The 12,870-nt window shown below is 41.7% G+C and overlaps 1 protein-coding gene across 4 annotated transcripts in view; it reads left to right on the top strand.

Annotated features, from left to right (window-relative positions):
• Nucleotides 1–4,816, top strand: part of micu1 (mitochondrial calcium uptake 1) — a 35,873-nt gene extending 31,057 nt beyond the window's left edge. For all 4 annotated transcript variants that reach the window (XM_030441264.1, XM_030441265.1, XM_030441267.1 and 1 more), the window contains 3 exons: nucleotides 952–1,060; nucleotides 3,630–3,719; nucleotides 3,934–4,816. In XM_030441264.1, the coding sequence (XP_030297124.1) occupies nucleotides 952–1,060; nucleotides 3,630–3,719; nucleotides 3,934–4,097 (363 nt within the window). In that variant the 3' untranslated portion in view covers nucleotides 4,098–4,816. The remainder of the gene's footprint in view (nucleotides 1–951; nucleotides 1,061–3,629; nucleotides 3,720–3,933) is intronic.
• Nucleotides 4,817–12,870: the final 8,054 nt, after the last annotated feature.

Here is a 12,870-nt window from a genome sequence, read left to right on the forward strand (position 1 = left end):
AGCCCATTGCACAGAGCAAATAAAATGGCTCCTCTGGGACAGACCAAATAGTGAAAAAATTTAAAAATATTCAAGCTGCAGAGTGCTTGAAGCCAACTTCAGTATACACCTATCCCTCTCCTATTTCCTTGGCTTTGCATGAACTTTGGTTTCACGCTGGCTCTGCCTCACAGTAATGAGCCCCATCAGTCAGTTGACTGAAGTTACGCCCATGCATATCCTGTTCCCAGAGGTGTCGCAGCAAAATACCTCCCATTTCCTTTTTTTTTTTTCAAGTAAGCATCACATAATACCTTGTTGGTATACAGTAAAGCACTACAGATGTCAGACTGAGCCCTGATGAAGCAAGTTTGATTGTTAAATGGAATGATTAGCAGAAAAACTGAAAGCAGGGAAGCTGCCATTTCTCCCGGGCATGAAGAAAAACGATGAGGCTGGGTGCCGCCAGAGTTGTATCTCTCTGGGGAATTGAACTGCAGTAAGGATCCCTTTCTCTCTTCGCCTCTCTCTGCGTTTACACTCTTTTTCCATCCCGATCTCTGTCTATCAGCGTTGGCATAACCTGTAATATAAATGAGAAAAAGTGTTATTTACTGCCTCAGACCAGCTGCTCACTTTTCTTTGCAAATGAGCTCATCAGCAGTGTGGCAGCTGTGTGTGTGTATGTGTTTATGTGTACATGTATATGTGTGTCTAAGGCCGTCTGTTTCCCTTTCCATCTAAGACGCACCGTTCATCCATGTGTGTCGACTGTTTCTGCCCACTTCCTCTCCTTGTTTGTGTCACACTGCTGAGCTGCTCTGAACATGACATTGTGTAGTAGTCGCAGCTCTTGTCGCGACGATATTTGGCTGATTTTTCACAGGATTGCAGTGCCCCAGTGGCTCAGGTAAAACTGCAGGAATGATTTGTTCCTGATTTGGTTTTTTTGTATTGTCCTGTCTTGTGCAGGGCATCACATTCGAGGAGGTGGAGAATTTCTTCACTTTCTTAAAGAACGTGAATGACGTGGACACGGCGCTGAGTTTCTACCACATGGCTGGAGCCTCCATAGACAAAGGTACACGCACATTTGCCCTTTTCCTCTGACATTCACCCTATCCTCCTAATTGCTCCCCCCTTTACACTTCAACTGTTGTCACTTTCATCCTCTGACTGTCAGTGCTGTTAACACTCAGCCAGCTATATCCGCTACCAACATCTCTTTTTGCCTGGCTTTGCTCCCTGTCCTTGCTCAGCCATTTGTCATCTGTTTTGTCCATCCATCCATCCGTCCATCTATTTATCTGCTCCCTCTTCCTCCAGGCCTGCAGGAGATCGCGTGCTTGGTTCACAAGCATGCACACATGACAGATCGCTTCCTATTTCAATAGTGCCTGCTACTGATGCCCACTGACAAATGCTAACATCATTAGTGGGGGAGGGAGAGGAGGGTTTGGACTGGGCTGACACATGGTTACATGGTTGCTCTTTTCTTTTTAAGCACCGCGAAGGGTGTTTCATATGTGAACAGACAGCTAGACGGTTTAACCACCACAACCAAAGTACCCTGAAGCAATATGTTAAAATAGTAATCCATAAGAGTTCCTTCATTATAAAAGGCAGCCCTTGTTTAGCTTTTAATGTGAAGCAGCTACGGTTTGCTCAGTTGCATCAACAGTAACTTAACACAGCCGACAGAGTTAAGAGAGTGAACTCTGAATTTAATGTAAGTGCATTAAATGGCTATTACAGAAGAAAATGTAGATTATAAATAATATCATAAAAAGGGTTAATTTAATGAAAATCTTATAGTAGCATTGTGACTGCAAAGTGTGTCTGAAATTAACTTTTTGACTCGTCAGCCGAGACTGTCCACCGACCATGCACACTTTTTACCAGCAAAAATGATTGAATATTGGTATGACTTTAAAATAACTTAAATTTAAATTAGAAATAACTGCTGCAGTAAAACAAGGTAAGATATCACAAAGGTAGTTACTTGAGGACCTGTTAGATAAGACTACTGTGGAGTTTGCTGATAACCATCTGAAATGAACAGGATGTTATTGACACTGTGATGTCAAAAAGTCACAGAAATAAAGGCAAGACTATTGATTAGGCGTTCATTATTAACAACCCTGGCGCCATATGAGTATAAACTTTCGTTGTTTGCATGAATGCACCATGAAGTACCTGTGTCTATGCCAAAGTGTGACACAAACAGCAGAGCAGAATCAGCTCGCCCGGGAACGAAACCAAAACTCAGTAGAGAGCTCGGTTGTTTTTACATTTACCCGTCAGTCTGGCAGATATTCTCTTGAGACCGCAGAATGGAAAGTCTACCTGCATTAGACGCTTGTCAGGTGTTAATTTTGGGACCTGGCTGTCAATATCAGAGTGATAGCTGAGTGTGGTTGACCCTGCATTGTCAACCATGAATAATTTGTCTACAGTGGTTATTTGACAAGACAAATTACTAAGTGTCATTAAATCAGTCATATTTCATTTATCTTCTTCAACACAGTAATTTTACTGAATTCATTCGTCTGTCAGATCCTAACAATCAAAGTCAATTGAATGTGAGAGCAGCACGGGCAGCGAGGACCTGCAGCTTTTACAATTTGGATAGAATTTGATGAGTTAATGTTTTCTTCATTTATCGCAGTGATTCAGCCCTTCAATAGGCCTCCATATGTTTTCTGTCAGCGCTTCCATTAGTACTGATTCACTGATGTAACAGCAGCTGCTTCAAGGGAGTGCACAGTCAACCCTTGGCTGCTTGTTTCCAGTGTACGGTTTCAGATGCATGGCTACACCAGCCATCTAGCAAGCCTGCGTGCTAGTGTGTGTGAGTGTGTTGTGAAAAAATCAGGCTGCTGTGGGTTCATGGATAGCTGCCAGGCATACGTCCACAAATTATCTCCATCTTCCAACTCTTGAAACCTGAAGCAGCTCCCGTTTTTTCTCTTGTCTTCTGCATCTGTGGTTCTCCTTTTCATCTCTTTGATCTGGCTGACAAATCGGATGATTTCACACCCTTTTAGTGCAGTGTCTCAAATGTGGCTCTGTTATCTACAACTGCACATTGTCTTTTCTCAAAGGTAGAGAGAAAGGCCACTGAAGTGACTCTAGGTGGAGTGATTCAGCTGTTTTTGCAGGGAGATTTGCAGCGACGTTATTCTCTTCATCCCTGCCCTCTCTTCTTTCTCATACTCCTTTGTTTGTGTTTGTGCACCTTTTGAAGTCTGATAATCAATCACACTGGCTGAAACGACAGAGTTTTATCATTTATTTGTTTTCCTCAAATGACCCTGAAGCTTTTTTTTTCCCTCCCTGAGCTCCATCCTCCGCTCTTACTCTCTGCACCTCCATCTCTTTCTCAGTTCTCTCAGTTAGTCTTGGTCTCAGCTTGACATCCTGACATGTCTCCTCCTCCTCCTCTTGCTCTCAGCCTCTTCTTTCTCTTTCTCCTGTCTATCAAATAAGAGCCTCCCTCTGAATGGGATCCCTGCCTGCTATTGATCGCCAGCAGTTTGGCTTGCACACAGTGTCCTCCACATGGGCCATTTATGAGCTGGCTCTTGGGATTCGCACCTCTATTACTCTACCCCACTAACGGTGATTCTCTCTATCTGCGCTTCTCTCAGTTACCATGAAGCAGGTGGCCCGCACCGTCGCCAAAGTGGAGCTGTCGGATCACGTGTGCGACGTGGTGTTCGCTCTCTTCGACTGTGACGGTAAGTGCCTGTTTGTCCATCATCATCGCTCTTCGCCGCAAATGTTTATCGAAAGCAAATAATGCCTCCTCTGCTCTGACAGGTGGAAATCTTCAATAAATAGAAGTCATCTCCTGCCCTTACTCACTCTCCTTCTATTATTTCATCATCTCTCCCCTGTCCATTGCCCCGCTCTCCCTCCTCCCTCTCTCCCCCGCCTGTCTGTCTTCCTCAGGGAACGGAGAACTTAGTAATAAGGAGTTCATAGCCATTATGAAGCAGCGGCTGATGCGGGGGCTGGAGAAACCCAAAGACATGGGCTTTACTCGACTGGTGCGCGCCATGTGGAAGTGCGCCCAGGATACCGCCTGGGACTTCGCCACACCAAAGACACAATAGAGACATGGGGCAACGTGTGAGCGGGGAGGGAAAATACAGCGTGTGAATAAAACAACAACAACATCAGTAGCATCAAAGACGCCCTCCTTCAACTGGTCGCAAGAATTTAAAGAAACTCATTAGAACTGCAGCTCTGAGGGCCATAATCAACTGTTAATGCATGTCGCTGTAGTTCACACTATATCAATATAGTGACTGAAGCATGCTGACGCAGCACAGTGTGTCTTGAAAGGCTTCTCAAGCATGCCTCTCCAAGGCATCATGGGTAGTTGTATATTTTAGAGCATACAAAATGTATATGTTTATTTTTGTCATACTCTATAGAGGAATGCTGGGTCAGCAGGCGACTGTGTGACCCTCTGTCAAACGCTACAAACGGCACTTTTTTATCCATATTTAACATGTTTTACTGCAAAAGGCGAGACACGAAGTGGGATCGATCTTCTCTGACCTTCAGCTGTGTAATTGCCGCAGTATGTCTGTTCTATACTGACAACAGACCCTTTTTTTATTTCTCCGGCTGGACATAATCTTGTTAGCTGCAGCCGCTTCTTTACCCCTATCATTCTGTTTCCATAAAAGATCAATGATGCTTGTCTCGCTCTACAATTTACTGTTCAAAGTGTGTACTCTGCTAATTATTATTGCCCACTGAAACACTTTATATAAGATGGATGTTAAAAGAAATGCTCTATTAAAGATGTTTTTCATAATGTGAACTGAGCTTTATTATGAACAACCGTGTTCTGCTCGACTTTGTTGGATTGTTGTCCTACACAGCAGGGGATTAGCGCGACAAATCAAGGGGTACAGAGGAAGTCATTTTTTTCATGTTTAATGAAATGGGGTATAAGATTTTCAAGCAGAAATGCACGGCTAATTGTATGCTGCGTCTTTGAGAATGTGCCAGACGAAGAAAAAGATGGTAATGTGTGTGTGTATGTGTGCAAGAGCAGTCAGCAGTTTTATCTAATTGAAATGGACGGGATGGGCAGTCCTCGGCCTCCGCTGCCCATTAAAAGATTGTCCTGCAGCCCCTCCGTACACACACTGTGCTGCACCGGCCTGAAACGAGCTGGCTCGCTCTCCTGCACACATTGCGACTGACAGACGAAAGTGGTACTCGGGAGTGATTGCTGGACAGGAGATTAGGGTGAAGGGCTCCTCATCAGTATTCCTCAGCCCTGTTTGTTCCAGAGCTTAAGTCTGGCATCGACAATCAACCTGGATATTTAATCGGAAGATCCAAATCTTCACCGTTTTATCAACTTACAAAACTGTCCTTTTAACAACCTTGTCTCACGCATGACTAATCCAATGTGGGTTTAAATGGTTTGTTCAGTTTAAGGTAACATCCGATCTTTGAGTGTTTCAAAATTCAAAACCTCTAATGTGGGAGATAGATGGATTTTCCCCATCGTAACTGTGGCAACCAAAGTCATTTTCTTGGCCAATTTAGCTGCTGATTTCTTTTTTGTTGATTAACTTGTTAGTTCTTTCAGTAATTTAAAGTTGTCCTCAAATGCAGACAAATTAAAGACAATGTATGATGATTAAAACAAAGAAGCAGCAAATTAAACTGCAACAACTCAATGCATATTTGTTTAATTTCTAGTAAAAATTACTACAGCAATTATAAGACACAGTAACTTGGGAAGTTGCATTTTATAAGATGGACCTTTTTATTTTTATAATTTTTGCAAGCAAGAAACACCTCGTATTCCTCTTTTTTTCATTTTTTTTTTTTTTTTTTTTTTTTAAATAAACAACTAATAATTACTCAATTGTTAAGAAAAAACAACAACACTGGTGTCTTCCGCTCTCACATCTGAAATTCTCCTGGAGCCCGTCGTGGCTTTGTAGATTCCCTCATCCCGCCAGCAACATCGCCTCCGACTGCGTCCCATCCTCAACAACAGTACCATCTGCACTGAAAAGTTGCCCAGTAACAGCTCCACTGTGGCTGCACTGCAGCCCCCCACCCTCGCTCTCAGCTGCTCAGATTTAAACCCCAAGCAAGCAGTCTCTGTCAGATTTACCCGGTTGATGAGCACTGAAGCAACGCTCAGTCGATGGTGAACTGTTTTGGGAAGGGGGGCTATAAAGAGGCGGACCGAGGCTGTCCGAGGAGCACGGGCAGGAGCACCAGCTGTGTGTGTGGGGGCAACTGAATGTCGTGATGAGTTTATAGTGAAATGCTCCAAATAGAGTGCAGAAGGGGTCACAGTTTTCTGTCTGGACCTGAACAAGTCTGAAAGAGTGGCAATCAAGCCTGATGCAGTTTATGTAAGCATAAGGTCAGATGTCACAGACCCTACAACACTTACAATAATGTGCTGGTGGGCCCTTTTCAGATCATCCTGTCCTGGGCAGCAGTGAGACTATCTGACGGTAGTGTAGATCACCGCGAAAAGGCATTGTGCTGCTCAAATGGATATAAAAATAAAGATATACATACATTTTGTAGAATGTGACTGAACCTGCCGGAACGTCATTTCTACACTTTGTTCTTTTGTTTTTATGTTCAAAATTTTTGTGAAGATTAAATTGGTTTTATTAATTGACACAGAGTGAAAGCAGAGCTATTACACCTTAAACCACAATGGGAACTACAAACTAACCATTTGGAGTCACTGGAGGCCAACTAATTTTTTTGCGTCTGCGATTTCACACTCTTCTTTCACACTGGATCATCATAGACAACACTTTATTTGTCATATCAAGGCTAACACAGTGTCATCCAAGAGGACTTGGACACAGCGTTTTTTCTCCTGGACATAAGTGCATCAGCGTCATGGACAGGAATCGAGAGCATTTCTTTGTATTATATATGTATTAATATTATACTGTAGTATATGTGCAGTAAAGGCAATAAATGATGCAAGCAGTGACAAAAGCCTACTTTATTCTAACTGTAGTGGATGGTGTGCTCATAATTAAGCATTTTAACAAAGAATTGTCTTGTAAACCAAACATCATTCAAAAATGTATACGTTTTATGTCGTGGTGCACGTAGCTTACACAAAGTGCGCAGCATTGAGCTGTAAAACAACTGCAACGAGATTTTTTGGGAAAAGTTTGTCGAAAAAATCTGTTTAAAGACCTCCTGTGTTAAAGCTATAAAAAGCTCCCAGCCTCTCAGCAGGACAAAGTGGTACTAGATAACACACTGAGACATAAATTATTGATGTCACGTTTTGATAAATTCAGCTGTCATTGGACGGGAGCCAGGTCAGTCCCACTCACAGGGTCAGTGGTGATGTTCGAAGCTTCGACATTTAGTCCGGCTGCCCTGTAACTGCCCAGAGATGGCGTCTCCGGCTCTCTGACTAAAAGGCTAATCTTAATATCGACCCATGTTTATTTTATGCAGGATAAGTCAGGTCCTTAAAATTTCTGACAGCAGGCTGATTGCAAAAATCTATTTAGGGGGTCATTTCATTACATTTCACAAGCAGATTCTGATTAAATATTTAAGGTTAACATGTAGAATATGGAGTGTTATTGCTGATCATTTTAATTCAGTATGTGACATGATGGCATTGCTAGACAGTATTATGGTATGATAGTTAACTGTATCTTGAGCTGATGTGGAGCAGTGAAGCCTCTCTGTGTTGGCCTACAGATGGACCAGCGCTCCTCATGGGCTGCTGATATGTGTTTTACATGAAGATTGAACATTTTCCTCGTGTTTAATCGGGTATTTATTTTACTCATCATTTATCAGACGCATCCAAGTGATTCTTTGCTCTGACGTTCTCCTTAGTGGTATTAAACCCAGTTATTCCCACTGTACTTGTTCACTCTTTAGGGAGTCTGGCTGGGCTTTTATTTTATTGTTTTTTTGTGTGTTGGTTGTTAATAGTTGTTGTGGTCTGTAACTCCAACTTTCATCTCCTATCATGCATGAAATCTGGAAATATTGTACTTAAATTTCTTGAATTTTGACTTTATGGTCAGAAACCAAGTCAAAAGATCTATATGTTATTCTGACCATGACCTTCCAACAAACCAATTCCTTCATAGGTTAGCTCAGTATTATCATTCCATCTTCTTCCTGATGCCTTACTCTTGAGTGAGAGGGAGAAAAGCCAAGAGCTGAAATGAAAGATGATAGATGATGAAAAAACAAAACAAAAACAAGGCCGCTGTGGCACACTGCTTTTGCATGCTTTTTTAAATAAAATAGTTGGAAAGTGAATAAGATCATAGTAGTTAATGTTCTTTTTGCTCTCAGGGATTTTTAGTGATGTGCGTGCATGTGACAGTAAGGGAGTGGGACTTGCAGGTTTGCATTATCAAACAAAGTGATTCACAACATTCCAAAAAATATTTTTAATGTTTCCAAAGAAATGTGTGAAGATATTATGGCTTTAATTTCAGTATCACTAAAAGTAGCCTACAAGAGGAAGTGGCATGTCGCTAATACTGACAAAAGAGTTATCTTTTGGGGAAATTGAACATTTGACATTTGACATAGGGACTCGTCTTATTCAATAGCTTCCAGGTCATTTGACCCATTGACTCAAAATCAATGCCACAATGTCAACTATGTGAAACATTCGAAAAAGTCTCAGGGAAAGTGGGTACCAGTGGATTCCAAATGGCCCAAAACATGCTCCTTAACACTTCCCGGAGGAACTTTTTGGGAGATCGACCATTTGAAACCTAACCCTAACCCTAACCCTTTGCATAGGGAAATGTCTTATTCAGTAGGTCATTTGACCCATTGACTCAAAATCAATGCTACAATGTCTTTGGTTCCTAGTTGAATGAGACACATCTGTTTTTATTGGATTTTTGGTAGAATTTCTATTTTTCATGAATATCTTAGGTCAAAGGTCAAAAATACTGTAAATAGAGTTCATTCATTTGGAGGTGACTTTGAGGTGAGATTTCTCCACATTGCTGCAGTGAAATGAAACCAAATGTTTACCTGTGACAGAGTAAGGCATCAGGAAGAAGATCCAAACACACTGATGAACAAGGAAATTTCACGCAGGGATGAATTATACGCCTAAAGTTTTAATCAACCTCCCTCCCTGTGTTCTATGCATCTTTTAGAGAGAGGAGAGGAGAGGAGAGGAGAGGAGAGGTGGTGGGAGGGCAATAAGAAGTGGATCCTCTCAAGTAATTAATCTCTATTTTAATGTGATGAGCAGACTGATAATTTATCTGTTCCCTTTCCTTCCCTCAAGACTCTAACTCTTATTTATTGCTTTCTAATTTATCTTTAACTGAAAGAGAAGTGGGAGGAAGGAATTCTTCACAAAAAGATGTGAAGAGAGTTGAAGTGAGGAGTGAAAACAATAAAGCGAGGAGAGCTGGTGGCGGAACATGTAAAACAGTGAATGGAACAGGTAAACATCACCTCGTGTAGCTGTCTCCTCGTCGTTCAGCGGTGAAGTCGGCACCTTTCCCATCATCATACATCTTGTGTTACAGCATTATCACTCCAAATAAACCCTGACATTATCTCATCTCATGATTAACAATCACTTATGTTTAAGCCAAAGTAGATATCTGATGATCAGCCATTTTACTTTCCACCATAACTGAATCATGTATTTTGCACCACATCTCCTGAGCCAAACATGGTAACACAGAAAATGTGATGTGCGACCCTGTGTGATGAGGGTCATGGATTATGATGAATTCAAATCCAGCATCATTAACTGTTGAGGTGAGCGGTTAACGGGGAAGTAAGTGACAATATGAGAAGGAAGTATCTGAGAAGCTAGGCGGGACTTGATAATATCATGTGAGTTGCATATGTTGTGAGGAGTTTTAAAAATGTAAACCTGTATTTATGAACACCGGTAACACAGTGACTGTAAAGAGTAGAACAATAGTCAATATGTATGTATTTCTAATGTATCTAGGGGAGTTTCACTTAAAGCAAACCTCTTTTTTTCAGGAACGACCTGAATACAGTCACACCTGACAGCTCCTCAGTACAACCACAGTCTGATCTGGAGCAGCTGGGATTAAGGGCCTTGCTCAAGGGCACCTCAGTGGTGGTAATGAGGGAGGGGCAAGCGCCGCCGGTCCAGGGTTTAGACTTCCACTGTCTCCAATATGGCTTTAGCAACTTGCGTGTGGCAGGTGTGTGGATGAGATAATAAACGAAGTGAGGTCAGACTGGAGACCACCTGTCAGCGGGATCACACCTGATGTGACGTGAATGGTGCAGTGGAACGGATCACATACAGGGAAGTGGGTTTGGTGAAACAGGTGAACTGTAGTTTCATGCTTCTATGAAAAAGTTTTTTTTATTTTTTTGACATATGCACTGAACTATCTAGTTTTGTTATCACAATTTTCCTGAATTCGCCATGTACTGTTAAGCTGAGCAGTTAATGATGTCGCATATGATGGCACTGTTATCGTTGGCCATCAAAACGCGGGGGTAGACGTCACCTTTTCTGTGTTATCATGTTTGGTTCAGCCAGATATGATGCACAATACGTTATTCAGTGAAATGGCCGCCACGTGGTGTTTTTTTTTTGCAATGGCTCCATCTCTGAGAATGTTCAGGGCCCCAAACTATACAAGTGTACAGATGTACCAAGTACATCCATCACCCTGTACGCACTGAAGAGGAGGTACTGGCATTACTTTTCACGAGCATGGACCGTCTGTGCTCAAGAATTCATGCGTGACCTTCGTGATGGCAGTAAGCAGAGTGCAGTCTGGGTTTTTAAAGACACTGCTTTTGAGCTGCTGGGCCGCTGCCAATGAATGATCCTGTTGGTGTATGTGTGTGTGTGGTGTTCAGCAGCAAAGCTTGTTTGTCATTTTTTTCTATTTGTATTTTTTTTCCAAATGTGACTTTCTTTTTCTATGAATGCAAATTGTACATACTTTTACACAAGTGTGTAATACTTGTGTGTTTGTAATAAGATTAGAATTTGTGCTTAAGTAGGATTCTTTGCAAATTTGTGGAGACTCAGAATCTAGTTCCAAGAGCTTTATTATTTTAGAACACTGCAATATCTCATGCTGGATATTCCTAATTACGCTGTATTTAATCAAATCGTATTTAATCAAAACTAACTCAACTGGCACATTTGGAGTGACTCCAGAGCTTCTGCTGAAGTCGAAGCTCTGGAGTTTTTCATAGAAGAATGAACATTTCCTGCGTGTAGATACATGAGCTGTGCTGCTCATTAAGTGTGAGTGGGATATAAGCATTTGTCCTCGAGTGAACGCTTCATTAAGCCATACGTTATGTGCCATCTGTCATGCAATGTGAGTTTTGGTTTATAGTTGATAAAACATGAGGGATATTTCACTCTGCGGATTTTACAACTGACTGTCTACCGAGGCCCGTGTGAAGGCAGCTACGGGGATCGGAGGAAGAGAGTCTTTCACTCTCTGATGCAATCCATCAACGCTTTGCTGCTGTCACTGTCAAAGAAACCAGCAGCTTTTTATTTTTTTTATTGACAACACGGAAAGAAAACTACCTATCTTTCCGTTTAAGGAGCAGGGAGTGACAGCAGCCGCTGAAGTGATTTCAGATGTGCGTCTGCTGTGCTGTAACACGTTGTGAGACATCCAGCATTCAATAACCCTGAGGCGAAGCGGGGAGCACTGGCAGGTTTTTTTAGTGGGGAAACGTAGCTCAGTGCAATCAACATGTTTACAGGTTTATGAAGCCAGATGAGACTGTGTGGTGTACAGTGAATAGATCATATGTGACATGTGAAGCATATCTTTGTTGTCTATGCTTAGAGGGAACACTTCATAGAGGGTAGAAAGTGAGTTAGTCCAGATCAGGTGCAGTCATACCACGGCTCGATTAAAGCTGAGTTACTGACGGTATTAAAAGAAGTTGGTCACTGAGTGAAGTTTTATCTCTACGCGATGAAGGGCACTAAAACGAAGTGAATGTATTGCAGCGATTTTAAACAAGATAACTTGGCTCATAAAGCCTTAGATGAGTCTGAACATTGGAGAATCTTTCACCGGAAGGTTGCAAGAAAAGCACCCGAGGCCGGAGAGCTTTCTATAAATCCTAAAATACAAGAAAACGTCAGAATCACAGTGAATAACCTCACAGCGATGAATACATCGTTAGTACCCTGGTGACGTCAAAACTGATGTCAACAGAGTTATCTCTCATTGAAGTTACGTGATACAAAATTCAGGAGTACCCCTTTTAAAAAAAAGAGTGGCCTTCTGCTGCCATCACTCCCCCTGCAGCTCCTCGCAGGCCTCCTCACTCACATGGATTTTCTTGTGGAGCCGAACATCTGTCACAGCGGGCAGAGTGTAATCCACTGGACGTTAACATCCAAACCCAAAACTGTGCCATGTCAAGTGATGAGGTGTCAGTTCACATACTGAACTGTGAGTTTCACATCTACAACCACGTTTCAGCCCTGGAGCAGAGAGGTGCTTGACTGCCATCTTGTGGCTTTGGTGACATATATATTTTTCTTTTCTTCACATGGATCATTATTGACCTACAGTACATCTCATCACAAACTCTGCATTAGCTAGCTGGGCTCATTATTTTGTGATAAAGTAATTTTTTTAAATTAAAAGTCATTTATTATGCCAAGTCATTATTTAGAGATATTCTCATTGTTTCAAGATATTATGTAATTATTTCTCTATGCAGTTTTTTTTTCTATTCCAAGTCATTACATTGGAGATATTAAGTCATTATGAGTTGCTTAGCCTTTATTTTGTGATACAAGATAATTATTTTATAATAGAAATTCTCATAATGACTTACAAGATCCAATTATCCTTATCACATTGG

This window comes from Sparus aurata, chromosome 15 (assembly GCF_900880675.1).
Source record: "Sparus aurata chromosome 15, fSpaAur1.1, whole genome shotgun sequence".
NCBI lineage: Eukaryota > Metazoa > Chordata > Actinopteri > Spariformes > Sparidae > Sparus > Sparus aurata.